The sequence below is a fragment of the Vipera berus genome, assembly GCF_964194415.1.
Source record: "Vipera berus genome assembly, chromosome: Z".
Lineage (NCBI taxonomy): Eukaryota > Metazoa > Chordata > Lepidosauria > Squamata > Viperidae > Vipera > Vipera berus.
Window position 1 is genome coordinate 35264521 of NC_138205.1, and position 25803 is coordinate 35290323.

General features: G+C 38.9%; 1 protein-coding gene across 3 annotated transcripts; it reads right to left on the reverse strand.

Moving 5' to 3' along the window:
* Positions 1–25701, reverse strand: CDK5RAP3 (CDK5 regulatory subunit associated protein 3). Of its 3 annotated transcripts, none has more exons than XM_081343139.1 (14): positions 25582–25701; positions 20188–20233; positions 19915–20046; positions 19635–19735; positions 16689–16737; positions 12738–12916; positions 12081–12217; positions 11299–11443; positions 9770–9895; positions 9076–9142; positions 6585–6673; positions 4880–5085; positions 2372–2543; positions 1–338 (listed from the first exon to the last, which is right to left on the reverse strand). In XM_081343139.1, the coding sequence occupies exons 3-14, from the start codon at positions 19955–19957 to the stop codon at positions 273–275; spliced, it is 1380 nt and encodes a 459-aa protein (XP_081199265.1). In that variant the 5' UTR covers positions 19958–20046; positions 20188–20233; positions 25582–25701; the 3' UTR covers positions 1–272. The 3 variants fall into 3 exon arrangements, with proteins under 3 accessions (XP_081199265.1, XP_081199264.1, XP_081199263.1); XM_081343138.1 differs by lacking the exon at positions 25582–25701 and adding an exon at positions 21676–21807; XM_081343137.1 differs by lacking the exon at positions 25582–25701 and adding an exon at positions 21392–21421.
* Positions 25702–25803: the final 102 nt, after the last annotated feature.

Below are 25803 nucleotides of genomic sequence, written 5' to 3' on the forward strand. Positions count from 1 at the left end.
TGAAATAGTTTTTATCTTCCTCAACCAGAGGATACATAAGATGAACAAGAAATTTAATATGGAAACATCAGCTTTATTGACTCATTAGAAATTATTAAGAAGTGCTTATAGCTGATACCAAATGGGATTAGAGCATCTTTTCCACTACAGATCCCAAACTCCTGGATTTTTGGATACTTGTCCTTTTCCCCAATTTTTCTTCTTCTGTTTGAGGAGATGTTTAACACTTTGCTGCTTGAAAGGCTGTGTCTGGCATGTTTGAGGAGGAATAATCAAAGAGAGGTGCCCATCAAGTTCACAGGTCGACAATTATACCGCTTAGAGATGTCAGCTTTTATCTGAAATGCAGAATGTTTACTGTCAGGTGAATTCTGAGTCCAAACAACAAGGCTTTTATCAATTATAAAACATCCTGGATTTTAAAAATACAATTGTATACCTACTGTTACTGAATTAAAAAGGCACAATTTTTCATAAAATTATGGCCATAATGTGAAATTTTCTTTAACCAATTAACACCTCTCAGCCTCTAATTTGTATATTTCACCCCTCCTTTCAACCGTGCAACATTGTTCTAAATCAGAGTTCTCAAACTCAAATAATCATGAGGGACATATGAGGTTAGGTTTGGCAAGAAGAACTATGCAGCAGTTTGGATTCACTCTGGAAGATGAGCTTCCGAATTGGAACAAAGCTTCCTGCAGTTGGACAATCCTGGAAAATTACATGGTAATTTTTAATGGGTCTCAAAATGGTACTGCCTTAACATTCCCACATATTTTGATTCGCCTCTTATGAATCAAATCCAAACACTGCACAGCATACCATGAGCAGCATACCATGAGCCTACATATACAGGTAGTCCTCAACTTTTGAACACAGTTGAGCCGAAAATTTATTTTGCTAAGTGGAAAATTTGTAAAGTCTTGCCCCATTTTAGAGCTTTTGTTGCCATGTCTGTTATATGAATTACTGCAGTTGTTAAATTAGTAACCCGGTTGTTAAGTGAATCTGGATTCCCCATTGACTTTGCTTGTCAGAAGGTTGCAAAAGGGGATCACAGGAACTTGGGATATAGTAACGGTCATAAATATGAACCAGTTGTTAAGCATCCGAGTGTAAATCACATGATCATAGGGATGCTGCAATGGTTATGTGTGAAAAATTGTCATAAGTTGCTTTTTTCAATGCCACTGTAATTTTGAACGATCCCTAAGTGAACTGTTGTAAGTTGAGGACTACCTGTATTAATAATGATATTAGCAAAACCTATACAGAGAAGGAAAATACTAGCAGTCTTAGTGGAGTCTTGAGTATCACTATAATTGAAATACTTACAAATTCAATAAAACTCAGGAAGGGGAAAAAAGCAACTTAAGAATGAATATTCAAATTATAACTTACATACATTCTTATTTTTGTGAAAATGGATTAGTACAAGTATGCATCAATAACTCTAAGACGTGCTACTAATATAAACTTGTATCATATCAGGTTTCTATATATAACAGGCCCAGAAGAAGCTGGTCAGTTTAATGGTCTAAATTGTTCACTGCAGTACAAGCATTTAATTGTAGTTTCCAAAAAAGGTAATTCAGTTGGAGAACTGAATTCAAGCTAAGGATTTTCACATATCTTTCCCCCCAAAATTTGTCCTTCCCCTCCTGAGGACTCTGCCAAATGGAAAACAAATATTTGTTACAAGCAAGGGTCATGAAAATATCTGGCAGAACTTGTGTGTGAAAGGACAGATCAAAGCAGTAAAGGAACATGTGGTCTTGCAGCCTGCCATCAATTCATTAATCATAATTAAATATATTTTCTCCAGAGGCAACAGCAGTTGCTCAGAGAGGACCAATTTTCAATAATAAACAAGAACATAAATAAACAAATAAGTGATGAGGCAGGATTAATTGAAATTCTAATTCAAAGTAACCCAATAGTTTATTCAGAAAAAAAATCTTTTTCTTTTTTTAATGTCATTTCAGCCCAAATATTTCTCTTTCATATTGAAGGCAAAACTGCTCTCAGACTGGTATTTTACTTCCTATTCTCAACTTCCTATTTATACATTCATATTTAGTCACATACTAACATACTCACTTACTGCATTCCGAATTTCTGTTCTTCATGGCCTAATAGAATGCCTTGTGTTTGAAAAGCTTTCCTGAAAATGTCAGGTGATGTTGATTTATATTTTCTTTCATGTTTTTCTGGATATCATGGCACAGGAGGAAGATGCAATTTACGGCAGAAATGTAAGCTATACTGAATCAAATCAATAAACTGTATGCTGAACTATACAAAAACAGAAATGATCCAAAGACCTTATCACATGGAAAACTGTTCAAATGACTTCCTGGGTACTCACCAGTTTCTGCAAATCTCTGGTTTTCTCTACAAGTAAGTCAAGTTTTGGCTCCAGGTTAGCTTGCTCTTCCAGTGCCTCCTTCTGCTTCTGCACCATTAGCTCCTTCTTCAGGAGCAATAGATTTGCTTGTTTCAATTTTTGGTGGAGGAGCTCAGTCACTCGGTCCACATATCTGAATCATAATGGCACCCATGTAATACCTACAAACCAATTCTTATCTGCTATATCCCTAACCAGTTATGGAATGAAATCTCAATTTGACGAACTTTTATTTAGGAGACTTTGGATTCAATGGGCCAAATGTCTGTTCTGATGTCATCAAATTACAATTTTTTTATTGTAAATAGTTTGAAGAAAGGAGTTATATTTGCATTATTTTTATTTTAGCACACTATACACTTAATGACATTAAAAGGTAAAGGTAAAGGTTCCCCCGCACATGCGTGCTAGTCGTTTCCAACTCTAGGGGCCGGTGCTCATCTCCGTTTCAAAGCATTTGTCCGAGGACATCTCCGTGGTCATGTGGCCGGCATGACTAGACGCCAAAGGCGCACAGAACGCTGTTACCTTCCCACCGTAGTGGTTCCTATTTTTCTACTTGCATTTTGACGTGCTTTCGAACTGCTAGGTTGGCAGAAGCTGGGACGAGTAACAGGCACTCACTCTGTTATGCGGCACTCGGGATTCGACCCGCCAAACTGCCGACCTTCTGATCGACAAGCTCAGCGTCCTAACCCACTGAGCCACCTCGTCCCTTTTAATGACATTACATACATAATATAAAATAATGCATTGACCCAATGTGTAATTAAAGGACATCCTCTGCTGTGGTTCTTGCCTGATGGAACATTCTCCTCACCTCCCCAAAGTTCCATCCCCTTTGATGTTTAGGAAGTCCCTCAAGACCTGATTATGTCATCAGGCTTGGAAGTCCCAGGGAACCAACAACATTCTGAAGTGACTCCCCTATTGAGGATGATGTAGTTGATATACTTACCCTCTCCATTTATGATTTATATACTTTATTTTTAAATAATATGTTAATGTTCAGTAACAATTTTTCATGTTTATATTGTTTTTACATCATCTTATTGCACTTTTGTATGCTGCCCAGAGTCTTGTCTGTTTAGATATCTGACTATATACCTTTGATAAATAAATAAATTCAGTAGCAGACAATTCCCACCCAATAAATCAAAGTTCCATTGTATCACTGTGATATTTCAGAATCAGAGTATTTGACAAGTCTGGCTGATCAATCTCACCATAAGACTATCAGTAGACATTAGAGCATTCAATTTAAGTGTGGGATCCACGTCATGTTTTTGTTTTGTTTCATAGAAGTGATAAAATAGCTGAAAAAAGGCGGTGAATGATCTTTGAAGTAACCTATTCTAGAATAATTTATTTTAAAGTAGCTATGAGAGAAAAGTAGGAGGAGAAGAAATGCATAAAATGTTGACTTTGTATTTGGAATGGAGTTACACATTTTAATCTATTGATTGAAATAATTCAATAAACTAATAACTTGACCTTAAAAATGTTTACACCAAAGTAAGATCTAATTGGTTCACCAGAATGAATTTCTAGCCAAGTATATTTTAATGCTGAATAATTAGCAGCACAGGTTGTTTCCAGTTCATGACTTGGCAGAAACTCAAGATGCTAGCAGTTCTTCCAAGAAATCAGAGAGTGAATGGATTGATGCACATGCATTGCGGTTTGTTATCCCAAACAAAATAGACAGCAATGCACACAAGTAGAAGATTGTGGCAGTCTGTTTACCAATGCTTAATTCATCTGGGGAGCACTTTGGCATACAGGTAGTCTTCGACTTACAACTGTTTAGCTACTGTTCAGTGTTACAACAGCACTGAAAAAAGTTACTTACTTATGATGATCTTAGCATCCCCAAGGTCACATGATCAAAATCCAGGTACTAGCAACTTGCATGTATTTATGACTGTTGCAGCATCCTGGATCACATGATCTCCACTTGCAACCTGGGCTTCTGACAAGCAAAGCCAATGGAGAAGCCAGATTCACTTAATGACCATTTGATTCAGTTAATAACTGGAGTGATTTAGTTAATAAGCACGGCAAAAAGGTCATTAAAATGGCTGTGATTCACTTAACAACTGCCTCACTTGGAAGTTCTAGTCCCTGTACCACTTTCGTCAGAAAAAAATCGCCTTGCCATAAAGAGGACTTTAAAAAAAAATTGAGTCTGAAGCACAAAGCCATGTAAATCAGAATTCAGTTTCATAACACAGGACTCTCCTAAGTAACCTTGTATTTTTCCCCAACAATATCAATGGATACTAGAAAGTTGTTCCCCCCCTCCCGTGTCACCAAAACTTCTACAGAAATCTAAAATTCGAGATTCTAGAAATATTTAATCTGCATTTGCTATTATCTCAACCAAACTTTAACTGTGAGAACATTAAGCACAGTTAATTTTACTAAAAATTATTATCAGGATTGGAGTGAAAACAGTAGTTTACCTACCTTGGAGAAGCAAGGATCATAAAAAGATGTTGCATTCTCAGATTTGTTAGCTGTCCTATTAAATTCTGGATGACTGCCATCATGGTTGCTAATCTCTCTTTAGTCTGGTCTTGCAAGATAGGTGGTGCTCGCTGGAACTGACTCACAGATAGGATATCTGCCTCTTCACTCATCTCAGCAATGCGCTGGGAAAGGAAGATCTCCAGCTGGGAAAGCAAAAGAGAAGTAAGAAATTTAAAAAAGACACTGCCATTATAAGCTTTTTACATTTGATTCAATTCTTAGAAATAAAGCATACGATGTGACTGAGGTAGATGGATGTAGAAAATGACACAATCTTCCTCTGCTGTACACTTTTTTTTTTCTCTATGGTGGAGGGGAAAAATGCTCTTTCTGGACATTTGAACAATATCGGCATCTGATATTAAGAAAGCACATTGCTTAAGTTGCCGTTCCCAAATTTTGTTCTATGATCTTGAACGTAGGCACTGCTTTGTTTAAAAGAACTGAAACAGTGCATAAAACCTCCCAAAGACTGATGGAAAAGGGAAAAAAGATAACCTTTTATTAACCTATTAACCTTTAATTTTGATATTCCGCCTACCACCAGCAAACTGGAAATTCAACTAGAGATGTCAAGTACCTGACTGCATGTTCAAATCAGTTCATTCTGACTTTAAGGTCAGGATTTTATGCACTGATTCCTAAGTCCTCATTCACAGGACTGGCAAGTAAAAACATATCTTAGCTGTTTTGGCATAAGCCACTGTTGATCCAAAAAACAAATGCTCTTCTGTTAGATGAAACATAGATTTTCATTTCAGTGAGAACATTAAAATAAGAAAAAACAAAAGGAGGAATTGAGAAGCAAGATGCCTGAATTTCCTTCAGAATAATGAACAAAAATGGATCTTTACGCTCCTTGCTTTACTCAAAGATTAACATTTTCAGATATCTTCAGCCATCATGTAACATCACACAGTGCATAAAAATTTTTCAGTCGGTGACTACAAGAAAACAATAATATAACTTTTTATAACTTTTTTTAAAGAAATCAATTATGTGATATCTTTTTAAAAAATCCAGTGAGATATTGTATGAATACTATAGATTTCACAGGATTTGGCAATACTGCGAGACTGCAGCTATTTTTAAAAAAATAAATTTGAATCCCAGATATATTTATCTTAGGGCATCTTGGACATCACTTATCTTGAAAGGCAAGAAAATCTAAGAAACTAGAAAAGTGAGACATAGATGGCAAAGACAGACCCAGGACGGCTATACAACATTAAAAGAATGGAGGCAAAAGGAGTAAACTAAAAGTATCAACCATTCCGGGACGCGGTGGCTCAGTGGGTTAGGACGCTGAGCTTGTCGATCAGAAGGTCGGCAGTTTGGCGGGTCGAATCCCGAGTGCCGCGTAACAGAGTGTGCACCTGTTACTCGTCCCAGCTTCTGCCAACCTAGCAGTTCGAAAGCATGTAAAAATGCAAGTAGAAAAATAGGGACCACTGCGGTGGGAAGGTAACAGCGTTCCATGCGCCTTTGGCGTTTAGTCATGCTGGCCACATGACCACGGAGACGTCCTTGGACAAGCGCTGGCTCTTCGGCTTTGAAACGGAAATGAGCACCGGCCCCTAGAGTCGGAAACGACTAGCACGCATATGCAGGGGAACCTTTACCTTTACCTATCAACCATTACCTCCATGAGTTCATCAATGAACTGATTACGAGTCTCTGGTGTTTCCAGAAGGGTGAAAGCATCAGGACCTCGTGCAACTCTTTCAAGGTCTGGATAGGAATAACAAGGGACACAGGTAAAAGAGAAAAATACCATTTATTGTTTATATATATAAAACGCCAAAAGCTATGAGGCAAAGATTTAAGTTTCCTTCTCTTTCCATTTCCCACAATCAAACGAATTCAGAACGAATTCATTCTAAAAGATCCTGAATAATTTCAGTATTCTAGCTGGCTCCATGCCCTGCTATATCACCAGTTGAAGTTGCAGACAGCAAGTGCTGTACAAAGATGGGAATTAATATAAGTACAGAATTATTCTACTTGAGCTTAATGTCTAATTCTCATGAGAATCACATACATCTGTTTCAAGGCTCTAGTGAATATTAGAAACCAAATGAAGTGAATTATGGAGCCTTTTCCATTCACATTAGCAAAAAAAATATGCAATAATACATAACATTTGCTTAATTCTGTATCATAAGGATTGTGGATTCCAGCTTTCTTGGTGTGAGGCCTGAATTAACAATTCCCAAATGTAATATTATGTACTGTATAAGAACACAATTTCTGATTATCATAAAAAGAATGCATAAGAAATCCAATTTCTACATAGTAACTGGGAAGGATTTTGTATAGATTTTAGGTTTTTCTCTGCAAGCATTGTATGAAAGTTGGCTGGGTGACTTTGGGCCAATCATTCCCTCTCAATCCAATCCATCTCACAGGGTTGTTATTATAAAGAAGGAATATTATGCATGTTCACCACCTTAAGTTACTTATAAATTAATAAAGGTGGAATAAAAATCTAATAAAATAAATAAAACCTGCTATTAATGCAGATAGAAACTTGTATAAATGCATAATAAGAGAGTTGGTAGGGACCTTGGAGGTCTTCTAGTCCAAACCCTATACCATTTCAGATAAGTGGCTGTCCAGTCTCTTCTTAAAAGCCTCCAGTTTTGAGCACCCACAACCTCTGGAGACAAATCATTCCAGGGATTAATTGTTCTAAATGTCAGGAATTTTTTCCTTAGTTCTAGGTTGCTTCTCTCCTTCATTAGTTTCCATCTATTACTTCTTATCCTGACTCCAGATGCTTTGGAGAACAGGCTGACCCCCTTTTCTTTGTGGCAATTCCTTAGATATTGGAATACTGCTATCATGTCACCCGTAGTCCTTCTTTTCATTAAAATAGACATATGCAATTCCTGCAATTGTTCTTCATATTTTTAGCCTACAGTACCCTAAATGATACCAGTAAGTTATCTGTGGTCATTTCCAACCTACAAAGCTTTTCTCCCTCCTTCCAATGTTGCTTATGTCAGCAGTCCATCTGCAAAATTCCGACCTAGAAAAAGTGTTCCATTCTAAGACTGAGAGAACACAGATGCCAAATGAACTCCACTTCAAATAGTAGGCCCAGGCCTACCTCCCACATTTTTTTTTGAGAAAACCAGTATCTCAATATAAAGATTTGCATTTTTGGCAAGTCTTCTGTGATTGCAAAGTAGCTGGTATTAGGAACTTTGACCCCTATGTGATCTTGGTTTCAAATGATATTTTGAATTCATTTGAATTCAGATTTATTTCTCAGGCTGTTGTCTTAAGAGGCAAATTAGCAGATTAACAGCAAGTTAACAGATTAATCAATCTACATATGACTGGGAACCTACCCTGTTCTTAACCAATCAGCTATCTCCACCTGATGGCCTCCAGATGTGTTTGAATCTACCATCCCCAACCACCATAGCCAAAGACAAGTGGAACTATATCATAGCCTCGTACTGTGAATGATGGCTTCATGTAATAAATCAAGCACTGAAACAAGCAGCCTCCAAACAACTCAATTAGATGTTTCTAGTTCATATACGGGCAAGAGAAAATCCACTTTTGATGAATCAAGGTGCTAGCTAGCACCTGCAATTTCAAAGCCACCAGCAAGAATCCTAGTACTGACAGTTACACCCATGTATCACCAATGGATAAAGCAAGAAACAACCAGCACATCTTGAAAACAAATAGAAGAAATCCAAAAAAGGGATGAGTATGAACTAAAGCCTGATCTTTGGATAAGGATCCCACAACAGGAACAAGAATCACATATCCAATACTGCCCTCTTGTGTCTAACTTCTCCACCTCTCTTTCATATCAGGCCCTCTCAAATTAGACCTGGGATAACGGCTTTTCTACGAAAGCTGAAGTATCCCAAGAATGAATAAATTGTTCAAGAAAGTGGTTCTTAATCCCTCCCATGTTTGTCTGTTCTCACCTTCAAATGGCCCTGGTGTTGAAGTGGTTTCTTCGTTGAGAAATGAATGTCATAGCTGACATTTCTTCACCAGTTTTGGAGGGGGAAGACTTTTTCAACTTATTCCCCAATCAGTTTCACTTTAGCTCATATAAATGCACACATCACTCTGCTCCTAGCAGTGGCAAAACAGACACTTACCCTCACTTACAATTTGAGCCACATCATCTTTCATATCTCCCCAGTCAATGCCTGAAGAGCTGCTCTCCTATGGGAAGGAAGGCATAGGCTATTTCAGTGGATCAGGTTCTGCAAAGATGCACAAGCCGGTGATGGTGACATGTGGCAACAATACACAAGGCTAACAGATTCATGATCCAAAATGTCAGTTTGCATTTCTAACCCATTACTGTGTGGATGAATATTATGTCTGCATGAAATATGGGCTGGTTCATATGTAGCATCAAGATCTCTACCAGAAATCATTTAACTAACTAAACAAAAAATGTAAATTCAGTGCAACAAAAAAAAATTAAGTCTTCCATGACTGCAGTTTAAACCTATTGTCCTTTAGCAGTTTACAAATCGTGATCCCATTTTAAGTATGGCTTAAGTATATCACATTCTGGCTTGTTTTGTATTTTCACCGATAAATAACTTGATAATCACAATCCCTTGACTGTCCCAAAGGATATTTGCAGCTTGTTTAATAAACAGTGTTAAAATAAATCCCAGCCTAGTGCTGTATTTGAATACATTTCCTCTCAATATTGTGTGGCTATGCACCAACAGTATCCACATATAATGGACAGTCAACATGTTTTGACACAGTACTTCTGAAACTTGCACGAATACAGACTTAATGTACAAGCAGGCAGATATGGAAGACACCCACTTGAGCTTCTGGTTCCAAAGAAATTCCCCAGTCTATCTCCTCACTTGCTCCTTCAACTGAGATACCATAATCTGTTGCTTCAGAGATAGATACTGTTTCTTCTGTTCCAAAATCACCCCAGTCAATCTGCAATGAGAAAACAAAGCACAGGCTCTATCACTAAATAATTCTGGAGATATCTCATGATTTCAAGGTGGGGTTTTTTCCCCTTTCAAATCAACACCTATGCTTTAAATTCTTAGGTGTCTTCTTTTTGAACTCCTAAACATACTTACATGGTTATGAATTTCACGCTTCTTACCCTTGTTTACAGAACATGAAGGTACAAAATAAATTCCCTAACATTTGAAAGCTTGGGACTTTCTGCGCTGGCCACTTAGAATGTTGATTATTTGGGTACCCATCTGGCCAATAAAATGAGACAAATTTCAGATATATGAGGACAACGTGGGACTATTTTAGGATAATTATTTCTACAGATGCTGCATTTCTGTTACACAGTCAGGATTTTTCTTTGTGAAACACCCTCCCCTTACAGATCAAACCCTGTACCATTTTTATTACAATTCTGGCACATATTTTTATTCATTTCCGCATCTGATACCTCGGATGGTATCAGATGGTAATCCTCTGTTAGTCGTAACTCCTGATTTATATTGTTTGCATATTTTAATATATTTTAATCTCTCTAATGCTGCATCAGTTTTATGACATTTTAAATTATGTAACAGTTAGTATAAATACCTTTTTCGTGCAAAATATATTTTAATATTTAATACTGCCTGGAGTTGTATGGTTTGCCATATCATATGTAAGCATAGTTTGCCTGAAGTCCTGTGTTCTGCTTCTTTTTCTCATTAGCAGATGTATATAAATCAATAAAAACATGCAAAAGTTTCCGCTCACATTTCATGTAAGCACAGAGCTGAAACACGTAGTCACTGAAGGATGGGGACACCAGGCAAAAGGGCAGGTCAAAAGAAATGGCAGCTAAAGAGACAGAGGGAGAATTGGAAGATGAGGGTTGGGGTAGCCAATGGCATATGCAATGTCTAACAGCAGCATGGTGAGTGCAGAAACAGGAGTCATGTCAAGGAGGCCTGAGGGGCAAGATGTTCAAGCCTTCTTCTACTCACCTCTGGATTTGTTATCACAAATGCCCAGAAAAACAAAGATGTTTCAGGTTTTAGTTTGACCAGACTGCAATTCCCCCCTCAGAACGTTCTGGCCAAACTTCTGAGCCCTAATAGATTTATTTTATCCATGGAACAAAACACATTTTGTATTGCAGGCACACCCCATCGAATCATACACTATATTTAGTGAAAAGGAAGAAAATTCTGAATTTAAGACAAACCCTCAAAATGGACAGAAAAGAATTGTACAGTTCCATTACCATATTCTCAAAGAATTTAAGTAAAGCTTTTATATTTAAAATGTAACATTTGGAAGAGAGGGGGAAAAAAGTCCTTCTTTCAGATAAGATTCAGTACATTTTATCATGTCCCTTTGGCCCCCTTTAGACATACCGCCTCCTCCTCGACCATTTCCTTCGCTTCCTCTGTCTTTGGCCGTTCCACCAATATTGGCTTGACTCCTCGCCTCCATTCGTACACGGTGGTGTTGCCTTGAGCCTGCACATGTCTCAGTAATGGGACTACTTGTTCTGTAGAACTAGAATGCAAAAGAAGCTTCAATTTATACTTTGTTAGTTTGTAAAAACAAAGATGATCTGCACCCTTTTGGAAATACGTCTTACTTTACAAACTGAAAGTAAGTGTAAAAAGAACTGCTATGTGTGGGTTGTGTGGTGCTTGCAAACTTCATCTCAGGATCACAGGGCTCCAGCACAGGGCTCAAATAAGTGGAGCAGCTCAAACACTTTAAAGGAAAAAAAAACATCTCTAACTAATCCTTGTTTATCCATCTAGTTAGTAATACACCAACCATATCAACATTTCTCAGGGTTTCTGACAAAAGCTTTTCTAGCTCAGCTTGACATATTCTTCTTCTGAAGTACAGCCTCTCTCTTCAACCACCCACATCATATCATACAACATGATCTATCCGAATTGGACCACTGAGCTACCTAAATCCATGCCAGCCTTTTCAAGCCTGAGATCTTTTGCAGTACTCTTAATTCAGGTTTTGTGTTTTTTTTTTAATATGGGAGACCCTAAAAGCAGTACTTCACACTTTTGGCACCTCCTGTTTTAGCACAGACCTACTGTTCTTTTCCAGCTGCATCAGCAGATTTTAAATAGTGGGGAAGATTGCATATCTAGACCATTTTCAGCTTACAAGCACCTACCCATCACAAACAAATTGTACACAGGCCTGGTATAGATTGATGGCTTCCAAAAGTCCCTTGGCACCAGCTCCAATCTCTTCCAGTTGTGATGGCAAGTCTTTCACTAAAGCCAGAAGCTCTTGGCGTACATCATTCCCCTGGTAGAAATGGGACACATAAGAACAAACAGACAATATTCAAAAAAAAAAGGTTTGCCAAGGTCTCTTGGGTTTAGGAGTTTAATTCTGAAGCTGTGACAATTAATCCCCCTCAGCATTATTAATTAAATAAATGTGATCCCTGAACTTTTTGCCTTAGCTCCAATTCTTTGGTAGGAAGGGGCCTGAAAAAAGGTGACTGTGGCACTTGTGTCTGCAGGGAGTCCAGAGTTTCCAATCAGCCCTATATTCTAAACGTAATTTACTTATTTTTTTAAAAAATATATAATCTGTCCCACCTTCAACACACTCAGACAAATCACAAGAAGAGGAAGCAATCAAATCTAAAAATCCATCAAGAGCCATTTTTTTCCTCTACCGCAGAAAAATAACCACAAGAAGTCAACAAATTAGGAGAACTGAGGATAAACTTTCAAGATCTCTAGCAGCCTCCACTTTCTGCCGAAAGGTTCAAGACAGACTAAAAGTCAGGGCTTGGGGGAAAAGCACTGCTTTATACCGAAATTCCGTACTGCTTGCAGGAGCTGCAGAAGCGCTCCTTCATCTCAGCAGCTGCCAGCTGACACTCCTCCTCCTTCCGGCTGTATTCTTGTTGCAGTTGCTGACATTTGCTGATCTGTTTCTTGAGGGAGGGGATCTCATAGCTGACATTTCGTACCAGAAGGCTGGCCAGTTCCACTGCAGGAGAAAATAAAAATGAGAGATGTCTTTCACGCTGCTTCTGCACATCAGCAAACGCCTCATGACATTATGATAAGACAAACTATACACACCCGTCAAAGCAATATAGAACAGGAACAGGCAACTTTTCATTGGCCAGGAAATGTACCTGTGAAAAGCGCCTTGTTTTTTAGCTGAAGCAGGTGGAGTGTAGATATGCTGATTTACCAGAAAGGAAGACCATTCTGATGTTAAGACCACCACCATTTCAAAAAATGAAGAGTGTAGGAAAAAATGACAAACAGAGAAAAGCACGGGGAATGCCCAGCTTCTTTAACTTCTTTTGCCAATGCTAAATGCAACTAATATTAGAGATTACTAATAAAAGGAAAAGTGTGTATTTGCATATAGATATTTATATATGCACGCGTGAATATTCCAGAAGCTATGATCCAAAACAGGGCAAAGCTGGACCAACATAGAAATACCCTCCTAAACACATGAATTAATAATTACCAATTAAAATTAATTGCCTATAAATAATACACTCCCTTTATAGAATTAACCGATCTCCATCTGTATATACCAAACTACTCTCACAGTCTACCACATGGCTATGCACAAGCACCCTCCTTGTAGTATAAAAGGAGCAATAAAAGGAATGGATAGTTGCACTGAGAAAAAAGAGATTGTGGGAATGGAGGTGAAGCAAGGGAAGCGTAACTGGACTGGGAGAAAAAAAACAGGGAGAAAAGCTCTGTCCATATGGTACACAAGAAATTCGGTTTTACAACATAATCATCCCCTGCCAAGCAAAGACTAATCTTCAAGGGAGTGATACTTTTCAGTACTGGTAATTTGAACCTCCTATCCATGACAGTTGGTTAATATAAACAACTGAATACGGAACTACCCATTTAGTAAGAATAAAACAGATGCTGCTTTAACTTCCATGACAAGCACTCTAGAGAAAGAATTGAAGTGGATTAATTTAAGTCTGCCTGGTTTTTTTTCTTCTTTGAAGAAACAAACTTGTTAATGAGAATTTGGGGAGGGGGCAGCTAAGCTACGAAGCTTAGCTTCTGGATTTGGTGTCAAGAAACTCAAATTCTAAAGTCACCCTTGCTGGTGAATTTAACATTGGAATTACCCTCTTCACTCCTGTAATGTGCACTTCTTGACCAATGTGCCCCCATTAGTGAAGGGGAAAGAAATTCAGAGGAAGGGAAAGGAATTCAGACCTGGGTCTATAGAGAGCTTTGAACCAGCCAGGCAGCCTCGTCTCCACAGAAAAAAGCCTCCTTGAGCACTGCCCGCTGAACTTTTATTCACCTCCAACATTACAAAAACTCCCTCCCTCTCACACAACATAGGATACATAGATATAATTTGAACTTCTCAGGTGCCTATGAGATCATACAAAAACAAGGTACTATATGAGAAAGCTTTATCATAGCGTTTCCCAAACCTCCCACATGCTAGCCTGCCCGTGAGCCAGGAGAGTTTGCTCTCACTGAAACAAACAGGGAGGCTAATTAAGGGGGGCTGAGAAAGCTGAAGGCTGAGAAACCAAATTCTTGGAAGGCCAAATTCTGGCTGTTCCCACACATTAGGATATGTAATGCAATGAAATTAATAAAGAAGAACAGAGACTGGCATTGACGACTGTGAAAGTTGATCTCCTTATCCTAAATAGATAATTTCGGATGCTGAAGGGGAACATGTAGAGCCAATCAGTGAAAAGGGGAAACAAAAGACTGACAAAGGGAAATGAGAATCATGTATATGTTTTGTTCCACCTCCATAACCTGACTGAAGTATCAACTGCAACTTACCATATAGGGCTTATTTATAAATCTTTCCATATTAATTAAAACATATTAATTAAAGCATATGGTGATGCTTAGAAAATCTCCAGCCTTTTGAATTGCTGTCCCCAGACAGGAGTACTCATAGTTCTTGTTCAATATGGCTGACATCACTTTCCAAATGATCCAACACATCTAGGGAGCACCACACTGGGAGAACGTTTTCTCAGAAATTGAAAGAATCCATGTGTCAATGATTCAGCTAGGCAACAGAAGTGTTAATACTATGCTAATACTATAGTTAGTACTCCATAGGAAATACCTATGGTTGTCCAATCTCTTCTTAAAAACTTCTAGTATTGCAGCATTCACAATTTCTGGAGGCAAATTGTTCAAGGAATTTAAATATGTATTCAGTAACACAAAGAATGCCACAGAATTTCCCTACTCTGATGCAGAACTTTAGTAACAAGTATCAGAGGCCTGAAGCTAATGAAAGTATTCTGGAAATGTGCAGATTTGCAATATTATAGACATCTAGTTATCTCTAAAGGAACGCAGTGGCTCAGGACACCAAGCTTGTCGATCAGATGGTCGGCAGTTTGGCAGGTTGAATCCCGAGTGCCGCGTAACAGTCAGCGCCTGTTACTTGTCCCAGCTTCTGCCAACCTAGCAGTTCGAAAGCATGTAAAAATGCAAGTAGAAAAATAGGGACCACTACAGTGGGAAGGTAACAGCGTTCCGTGCGCCTTTGGCATCTAGTCATGCCAGCCACATGACCACGGAGACGTCCTCGGACAAGCACTGGCTCTTCGGCTTTGAAACGTAGATGAGCACCGCCCCCTAGAGTCAGAAACGACTAGCACACATGTGCGGGGGAACCTTTACCTTTAGTTATCTCTATTGAAGGTGTATTCCTATTCTGGATAGGAACCCAAGAAACCCACTTGGGATTGTTCATTAACAAAGGATGTAAGACCTGCAAACAAATATTGAGCCTAGAAAATTTAGTGCAAGAGTTTTAAAGACTGATATAAAACAACAGACAAGAAAAAGCTAAAACTCAAGCATGGTCTACGATCTATGGTAACTTTCAGTTAGGGTCGAAGGGTTCTTGCCACTGACTCTAGAACAGTCTTCTCTAGTCTGGACTTCTACCAGATATATAGATTCCCTATCCAGGGTGCATGTAGGTGATAATTTAGAGAGCTGAAGTTTAATAAAAGAACCTAGATTGGGAAGGGCTGCTGTAAAACCCTTGAATCTTTTTGACGCCTCAAACTCCTTTGTGCTTGGGGACTGCAGACATTAAGGAAACTGGTAAGGTACTGAGGGAGAGAATATATACTCTAGATCAGTGGTGCTGAACCTATGGTACGCATGCCAGAGGTGGCACTCAAAGCCCTCTCTGTGGGCACATGTGCCGTCACCCCAGCCCCGCCTCCCCCTGTGCCCCCCTCACCAGCAGTCCCCCCCGGGCGTGGCCTTTGCGGAGCAGCACAGCCAAGGACATGGCAGCCGGGCAGTGGGGACAAGACTTTGCCCTCATGCCCCGTCACATGCAGATGATGCCGTGGGGCACAGGCGGAGGGCGTGGCTGCCATGGTGCTGCTGGGCCACCTGGGCGATCTACGGCCGGCCATGGAGGCGGTGGGTGGCCCTGCACACAGGCAGGCGGCGTAGGGGGTGGGGCTGGGGCAGAGCGGGGGGCGGGGCAGTTTTGGGGCACCGCCATCACTGCTCTAGATTAAGAAAGGACAATATGAATGTGGAAAGCTTTTCTTAAGTTGGGGCAATCTAGCTTTTTCAAACGTTAAGCCTTCTGATCTATGAAGGTGTTTCTGAGAGGGGGAAATTGCTGCTAGGCAAGCAGTGTAAACACTGAATTTATACAGCCTTAATTACTGGCTTAAAAAAGGAGTGGTCTTAGTCTCTTTATGAGAATTGGTAAATTTCTCTGCAACACGTGGAGGCTGTCTTACCCAAGTAAGTGTTATCCTTTTCATATAGTGTTACAATTTCTTGCCAATCCTGTAAGAGGAGCAGAAAAAACAATGAAAGGAGAATACTGCTGTGATATACAGTCTGCAACCCATTTTCCGATCATTCTAAGGGGCAGAATACCATCGCCCAGATATAAGAAAGTATAGATACTACAGCATCTCTTGCACTTTGCCCTTATTTTTAACTGAAAAAAAATCCAGAAGATGATTAAATAGAAAATAAACCAGGAAGAAAAAGTTAATTTGTTGACCGAATGAAAATCCATCAAAATTATAAGAGGTTGAGCTAGCTCTTTAAGGATTTCCCAAAGCACTATTAAACCAAGCAATAATAGGTCGCTGCTCCATCTAAGTAGACTAAAACTCATATAAACTAGTACTTACTCCTCTTTAAAGTTCATTCAAGTATTTTAAGCTTGTCTGTTATCTATGAGAACATTACACCAATCTGCTATCCATCTCAATATAATTTGATTCATAGAGTTTTAATCTATGATTTAATCTAATGATGATTTGAATAATGACCTAATTCATATACAGTACTTAACTTTAACCCATGGTTTACACATGATATGGAGTATATTTTCATAAAAAACTATGTAAGTGCTGTGGGGCCTCCCCACCACCACACCCCCCATATCTAATGATGTGCCATTTTTATGTTTGGCAAGGAGTTATACTCTTCTGGGGTTCTTTTGGACTCACAGCTCCTGTCAAATGAGGAAATGGCAGTTGAGGTTAGAGGCCTTTGCACAAATACACCCTGAATCCCAGTTGCCCCAGTTGGTTGGGAGGTATTGTTTAGTTACTCATGCTTCAGTCACCTTTGGATTCATCAAACCCATCTTGCTGTTCAAGTAATCTTTGACTTACAAACACAATTGAACCCAAAATTTCCGCTATTAAACAAGGCAGTTGTTAAATGAGTTTTGCCCCATTTTACAACTTTTCTTGCTACAGTTAAGTGAATCACTGCAGTTAATAACACAGTTATTAGGTGAATCTGCTTCCCACTGACCTGCTTGACAGAAGGTTGCGAAAGTGATTCACGTGAGCCCAGGTACTGCGACCATCATAAGATATATAACAGTGGACTAGCAACTGAATTTTTATTACATGACCATGGGTTTGCTGAAATGGTCCTAAGTATGAAAAATGGTCATACGTCACTTTTCCCAGTGCATTTGTAACTTCAGAATCATTGTTCAGTCGAGGACTGTCTGTACATGGGATTGCCATTGAAGATCATTTGGAAACTGCATATGGTCCAGAATGCAGTGATATAGGCCAGCAGTCCCCAACCTTGTGGCTCCATGGTCCAGCTGGGCAGAGCGGAGAGAGGAACCAGACTGTGCGAGCACACACACATGCACAGCTCCACTTACGCCAGAGAGAAGGCTTTGAGGCACTGTTTCAGGCTCCTTCAGGCTTCTCTGCGCCAAAACCTTTTGCAAAGGGACAGAAGGCCATGAAGTAGCGTGAGATCATTCCCCTGAAGCCTTTCATCCCTTTGCAAAAGCTTTTGGCATGGAGAAAGTGAAGCCTTTGTGGGCTCTGTGTCGTGCTTCTTCAGATTTACCGAGGCTGCTCGATGCTCCAAAAGCGGATTGGGCATCCTGTGCAGGTAGCCTCGATGGGTCAGCAAAGTTGAGCAGGGCACACTCCTCCCACTCAGCCTCTGCTCTGCTTTTGGAGTATTGGGAGCAGCCAGCTTGGCAGCCCGTTTGGAGGGGGGGCAGAAAAGGGGAACTGGGCTGCGCAAGTGGCAGGCTGGCATGCACGCTTGTGCAGCTCCACTCATGCGAGAGAAGCCTTTAGGGTGTAGCTTGCAGCAGTGAAACTGCACACTCACAAGTGTGCAGCAATCCACCTCACTTGCAGCCCAGTTCAGCATAGGCCACAGTCTGGTGGTGGGCCGCAGCCCAGGGGTTGGGGACCCCTGATATAGGTGGTAGTGGGCACATTACAACCACCACTGTTGCATGAACTGCAATGGCTCCCTTTAAGCTTCACATGCAATTCAAGGTATTGATCACCTCTAAAAACTTATACGATATGAGGCCAGGCTAGTTTTCTGCCTGTCACACCAGATCTGTCAGGATTGGCATGCTCCAAGACCACTCAGTGTTACCTGGTGAAGCCTGGAAAGCATATTTTCTCTAAGGTGACACATGCCTCATGAAAAAAAAACCTCCTGCAGAGATACAGATAGTTCCAATCTCTTGGCCTTTAGGAAACCAAAGAAAACCTGGTTTTTTTCCGATACTGGGTCCAAGACTGGGTGGACCAGGCTACTGTGGTTAATGAATGCAAGTTTTACTTGTGCCTCAGTGTTGTGGGTTTTTTTGTTCTAATTATATTGTGTTTCTTATTATTTTTAGCAAAGTAGATGAATGAACTATATGTTTGCTTATATAGTTCTTTATAAATCCTGTATAAATAATATTTCAGATGCAAAAGTTCTCCACATTGTGTTCTGAAAGACAGGAGTTTTCAGAACATGTTAAGTTTTAGTGCACTACTTCTTGAACAGTCTTCTACGTTGTGTTTTTATCTAGATTTATTGGATTACTATGCCTTTCATCTCCTATTCAATTTAACCAATACTTTTGTTGGAAGTGGATAACAACATGGAAACTTGGCATTCTTGAGTCAACTGTTGAAAATCCCAGGATTAGTAAATTGCTCACTTATTGAAGGAACTTTAACCATCAATAGAGTTCATATGTTATGTTAAACTATATGAGGTTGTTTTGGTTTAGCATAAAAACTGAACCTTAATTAATCAAACCTTAATATTTTGTAATCCATGGGTATAGGTTTGCATAAGTAATAAAAAGGGGAACAGCAAACCCTTGGAAAATGTGAGTTCACTGAGCAGTGTGAAATGCAAAATATGCTGTTCTCCTCCTCTGGTTCACTCACCTTCATTCGCTGTGAAGAATAGCGGCCAAATATGTTTTTAGAAGAGGCTTCTGTTCTTTTGAGGATCTCCACAATTCTGAGGCAATGAAAATAATGAATATCTGGAATCAGAGACAGAAGAACTGTGAGATTTTGATTAAATATATTTTATTCTGTGAATCTCTTATTTTTCTTTAAAAAATAAACAGCAAAAATCCCAAGCTTATTATTTAAAGTTAATCATATATTCTAAATATAAAGTTAATTATACATTCATTTAGGAACTTCCATAAATACTCACAGGAACCAGAAAGAAGACACTTGATCTCTTCATTTTCTGGCATGTCCTGGATAGCAAAAGCAATTTTTTCACGGATGATGCGGACCTGAGCCTGCCATTTCAGGCTGCAGTGTCGCCTATCCACCAGCCAATCTTCAAAAAGGATAAAAATACACATCAAAAGAAAAGCCAGAAAGATCACACATCTATCCCAAGTCATATTTATGCATGTAGTACTTTTAAAGCCACCACTTGTTTGAACAGGGCAAGTAAAGAACACAAAAAGAGACCTACCGAGCAACTTGCTGGTCTGTATATCAATTGGCAATTTCTGATAGTCCTGTTGAAACAGAAACAAAGGGTGATTTAACAAGACTCTCAAAGAGATTTAACTCAGTGAAATTACTATGTCAATAATGTGTTAAAACTCCCAACATATGAACTCTCTGAAGAGCTAAAGGAAATAACATGTCCAATAATACTAGCAAATAAAACATCTATTAAAATACTAAAATATATTGAACTAAAATGACCATTATATGCTTAATTCTTGCTCCAACACAACACAATTACTGCTTTCACATACCACACTGTGCCAGGTTCTTAGCAATGTTGACTTCAGTAGATGACAATTAGTTGGGCTTACACATCACACAAACCTACACCCATGAGTTACAAAACATATCATGGTTCACCTCTTTGTGCTAAACAAAAACAAACTCATATAGTTTAACATGACATGTGAACTCTATTGATGATGAAAGATTCTACATTATTCATAGAAAATCTGAAATATTTTAAATGACACTTTGATGGAGTTAAGTCATTGCTACATGATACAATAATAAAAGTGAATTTAGCAAAATCATGCCTAACTCTTCAGTTCTGTTTGTCACTCAACACCTTAAATTAACCCTTCAAAGTTTATATGACAGAAACATCTATTGTTAAATAGCTGTATAGATTTTTAATATCTAGAAATTCCTATGTGCTAAAGAAAGTTGTAGCTTACACCCACTACATGATCTCTTTCCTCCAAATGCCTTAGATTTCTGCGTGACCATATTAACAACCCACATGCTTACACCACTATTTGTCAACCTCAGCAATTTTAAGTTGAGTGGATTTCAACTCTCAAGAGTTTCCTAGTCAGAATTCCCCAGCCAGCAATTCCTGGAGTTGAAGTTCACATTTTAAAGATGCTTTGGTTGGCAAACCCTGCGTGACACAAATGTGAATAAAACCTTTAAGAATCTACAGCTCCCAGGGTACATTATTAATTATTAAGCAAGATGTCTCTCTCACAGACAATAAAATAGCAATTTTAAAAAGTAAAGTGGCTTGGAATAGAAACAGGAAAGGCTTCGGAGCCTTGAAGTGGAGGGCTCCACTCTAGCTAGATAGAACCCTGAATGAAATCAAGAGGTAAGACTTCATTTAAACGGGAGCCTTTAGACCTTCTGAAATATTTAAGTGTTTCCAACAGTGTTATATTTACTCTTGCTAACTGCATCCAGGGTGACCACGAAGCTAGAGTTAACGGAGAAAACTAAGTGGCATTCATTTTAGAATGAAACAAGAGGCGTTTACTGTAGGTGCAAAATAAGGTCTCCTGCTTGAGCAGAGTTGGACTAGATCTCCAAGGTCCAACTCTTGTTATTCTGAAACCTAGAAACAGTGATTTCGAAGCAATTTCAGGATGAGGTGATTACCCCCCCCCACCCCATAACCCAAGTGCTGTTTCCCACCAACTCCCCCTTAACGTTACATGTTCTTTCCCACCTGCATGATTTCTATTGCGTCCGCCACCAAAAGAACTCGCTTCCCCTCGCGATGCTACTCTTCCGCCTCAACAACCAATCGACGCAGACGCAGGACAAAGTTCTTCCGCCGTAGCCAATAATGAACCCAAGTTCCAATATGCAGAGCCCGCCTTCTGAGGGAAGTGAAATGAGGGAGTTGTACAAGGCCACGCATCATTTCTGTGATTGGCCAACAGAAATTCACACCGTGAAAAAAACTCACTTATAGCAGAAGCGGGGGTTGGGGAGGGGGAGAAGGAGAAAGGAGTTAGGAAATGATGCTGGTCGGCAGGTGGTGCTCAAAATTTGCAGAGATTCAGATTCTTTGACGAGGCTAATTTTGTATGAGCGAACGGCACGTGTAAATTTGAACCCTAGTATAGATGAAGCGGAAATGCTAAACTCTTTCAGTTAAGGACATGACCAGTGGTAAAAGGATTATCTGCAGACGAAAGGTTTAAGTCAATCCGCGAATTCTCTAGGGCTGAAGAATTATATTTTTATTTTCTATAAAGCTTGTCAGAATAGTATTCAGAAATTCGATAGCTCGAGATAAAACGGTAGTCTGATTCCTTCATATTGTATGTATAGCAATCCAAGTTAAGGTTGCCCACTACATCAGCTATTTACAACTTGAATGCTGAAAAATGATTACACAACGAGACTGCGTTCAAGTAATTTAATGGATTACAGAATGTAAGGTCACATTGGGGAAAAAAACTTCTAACATTTTTGTTTTTCAACATTAGCCATTTCCTCCAACCAGAAGTTAATGTTAAGAATTGCATAACCTGGTAATAATAATAGTAATAGCAAACAACGGAAAAATATCTATTCCCCAGGTCGAATTGTCCAGGAATTCTAATTGGTAGAATATTTGGCACCAAAGTGTAGAGCATATTTCCAAACTGAATTGTGAATATTTTCAGCTTTTGTTTTAGTAACACTATTTTAAAATGAAACTGCCTTTCATAAAAAAGTGAAATTACAGCGCTTGGCATTCAGTTCATATATTTGCTTACAGCAAAAGTCATAAACCTTTCATAAATGGCTTATCCGACCACATATAAGCAGTTAGTTTACGATTCAGAGTCTGAATCGTCTGAATGAGAATTAAGTAAATTTTGATATTTTAGATAGACTCCCAATCTCACTTCTGATTATAACTTTCAGGCAGGTGATGGGAAGATGGATTTCCCTTATATGTCTTATGTGTCAGTTTTCTCCAGTCATGCTTCCCTGTAAATATATTGGATTATAGAATCTTTGCTCAAGGAATTTTGGTGATATTATATTTAACTTAAGCCCCATTATTTTGAATGGAACATAAATGGAGTTAAATTTGTCTGGAGAATAGATTCAAGTGGCACACAAATTTAAGAATGCTTAAATAAAATCTAAGCTGGAAATAAATATGTGGGCTATAGATAACTGAAGGAAGCCCAACTTTTCTCACATTACCTTTGCCCTGTGTCTAGTTTTAGAAATTATAAGGGTCATAATTTTAGTATGACTAGGAATGGGTAATCAAGTGGGTTTGGAATTTCACTAAGAGTCAGTCCAAAAATGGTGCACTGATATAAATTTGAATTATTGCAAATAGAGTCAGTTCTGAACAATTCCTCTTACAGGTTCTTTTCCACTCTAAATACTGTACAATGTTCATCTCTTGGAAAGATCTGCTGTTTTGGGATGATGGTTTGCCTGGGAAAACAACTGAATGGTCTCTAACCTGGATTACTGGAAATGTTGGCAGCTGAACAGGAAAAGGAACAAATTATTCCCCCTCACCCCAACACAGAAAGAAAAAAGAAAAGAAAGGCTAAACCGGTCTGATGAGTGCCTGAGCCAAAGTCTAGTCTGACTAATCCTCCAAAGAAAAGAATAGATGTAAAAGAACCAAACGAGTAAGAGCTAGAGATGTTAACCCTTTGGTTTCAATGAAGGATAAAAAAAATAGACATTAGAATATTGTTTGGCACTGGTGAGAACAGGGACCAGGAAGTTCCACCTGTTCATATCAAATTAAATGTCATTCTAAGAGTTATTTTGTTTTATTTTTAACAAGGAGTTCTTTGTTAGGTGGATTAGGCTGAGAATTAGTTTCCCAGTGGGTATACATTCTGCTGTCCCCGCATTGCTCTGACATCTAGAAAATTACATTTTATACTCCACAGAGTTGGATTTGGAGGATTACATAGATGAATAAATTGGTCCCTATTTACCAGGACTTCTTTGCTGGGTTTAACTGTCATGGGAATTTTAGTCAAGAAAGGCTTGGTTGTTTTTTTCTGTTGTCCGGTTTAGACTGGAAGCACTTTGGAAACTCAAAATCTATATTTTTATTTGTTTATTTATAAAGGTAAAGGTTCCCCTGAACATGCGTGCTAGTCGTTTCCAACTCTAGGGGGCGGTGCTCATCTCCGCTTCAAAGCCGAAGAGCCAGAGCTTGTCCAAGGATGTCTCCATGGTCATGTGGCCAGCATGACTAGACGCCAAAGGCACACGGAACGCTGGTACCTTCCCACCGTGGTGGTCCCTATTTTTCTACTTGCATTTTTATGTGCTTTCAAACTGCTAGGTTGGCAGAAGCTGGACGAGTAACAGGCACGCTCGCTCTGTTATGCGGCACTCGGGATTTGACTCACCAAACTGCCGACCTTCTGATCGACAAGCTCAGCGTCCTAACCCACTGAGCCACCGCGTCCCTTGTTTATTTATACTGTTCCACAAAGAACCAAGTATGTTTGAGACACTGTATAAATAACAAATAGTCACAATTGTTGAAAGCTTTGCAAACATGGTAGTAGTAAGCAAGTCCATTTCCTTATTTTTTTAAAAAAAACCCAGTTAACCTTGCCCAGCATTACAGAGGTCTAAGCCCCAGCATGATCTGAAGCCGAGCACATGGCAATCCAGATGTGTCTCGAGGGAATTATTTTTCTCCTTTTCTTAAAATCTGCAGGTGGAAAAATTATTTTAGGAAGAAGCTTTTCATGTGGTCAAATCAGTTTAATATTCATTTATTTAAAAATGAATTCAAAATTAGGGGTTATGCCATTGTACCCTTCCCATCTACCTTGAAGCCTTTATTATAAAAGCTTAAAACTTCACTTTTATAATATCTGCAATATTCAAGGCAAGTTTCCAAAGATATTTCTTACTCCAGTTTACCAATTCATGAAAAGAACTATGTGACTCATCTCCCAATTTTGCCCTGTAACATTTTGTTTATTGTAATAAAATATGACCAACTGGAGTTTTACACGCTATGCTGCAACTATAAATACCTAACACATTATTTTTCATTCTTGCCTACCTATATTGCTGGGTGATTGGAAGGATAAAAGAAGTATCCAAAAACACGTTAACTGAAACTAGAAGTCACAAAGCAAGTATTTATAAAACACTTGTTCACACATGTCATTTATCATTTGATTACTGTAATATAAAATTATATGTACAGTATATGTGACTCTGAAAATTAAAACTCAGAAGAATTTTTGTGAATTTTCAATTCTTCATAGTTACCATGTTTTTCAGTGGTTGATTTCCACATTTGATTCCCGCCAAAAAAAATAAACTAGTCAGATTACCAAAAATTGACCTTGATGGGAAATTATCTTTAATAAGTTGACACTGTATTATGAATGAAAATGGGTCTTACCTTCCTGCAGAATAATAGTGTCCCCATGTGAGAATTTGCACCCTGCAGTACCAGTCACTTATCAGGGTACAATTCTTTACAATCTTTGGTGTTTTAGATTTTGCCTTGTTAATTCAGTTTGGATTATAAAGTATAAACCTCTCTCGGCATGTACATTCAGTAATGCATTTATTGTCCATGGTTATCAACATAATCCACCTGAGGAAGTAAAGTGTTTACCTTTTTAAAACTTTGACTCAGTAAATAAATCTCTAAAGCTTCATGGGATACATTTCCAATATCCAACAGGGCTCAAATTCTGGAATTTAACTCCCCCCCCCCACCTTAAATACCACCTTCTCCTTCTCCACAGGTAAAGTCAAATGGAATTGCTCTAAGAGGTCTCAGCTTAGATTTCCCTCATCATGAATATTCAGATCTGTCCCTGCTCAGCCACTGTTT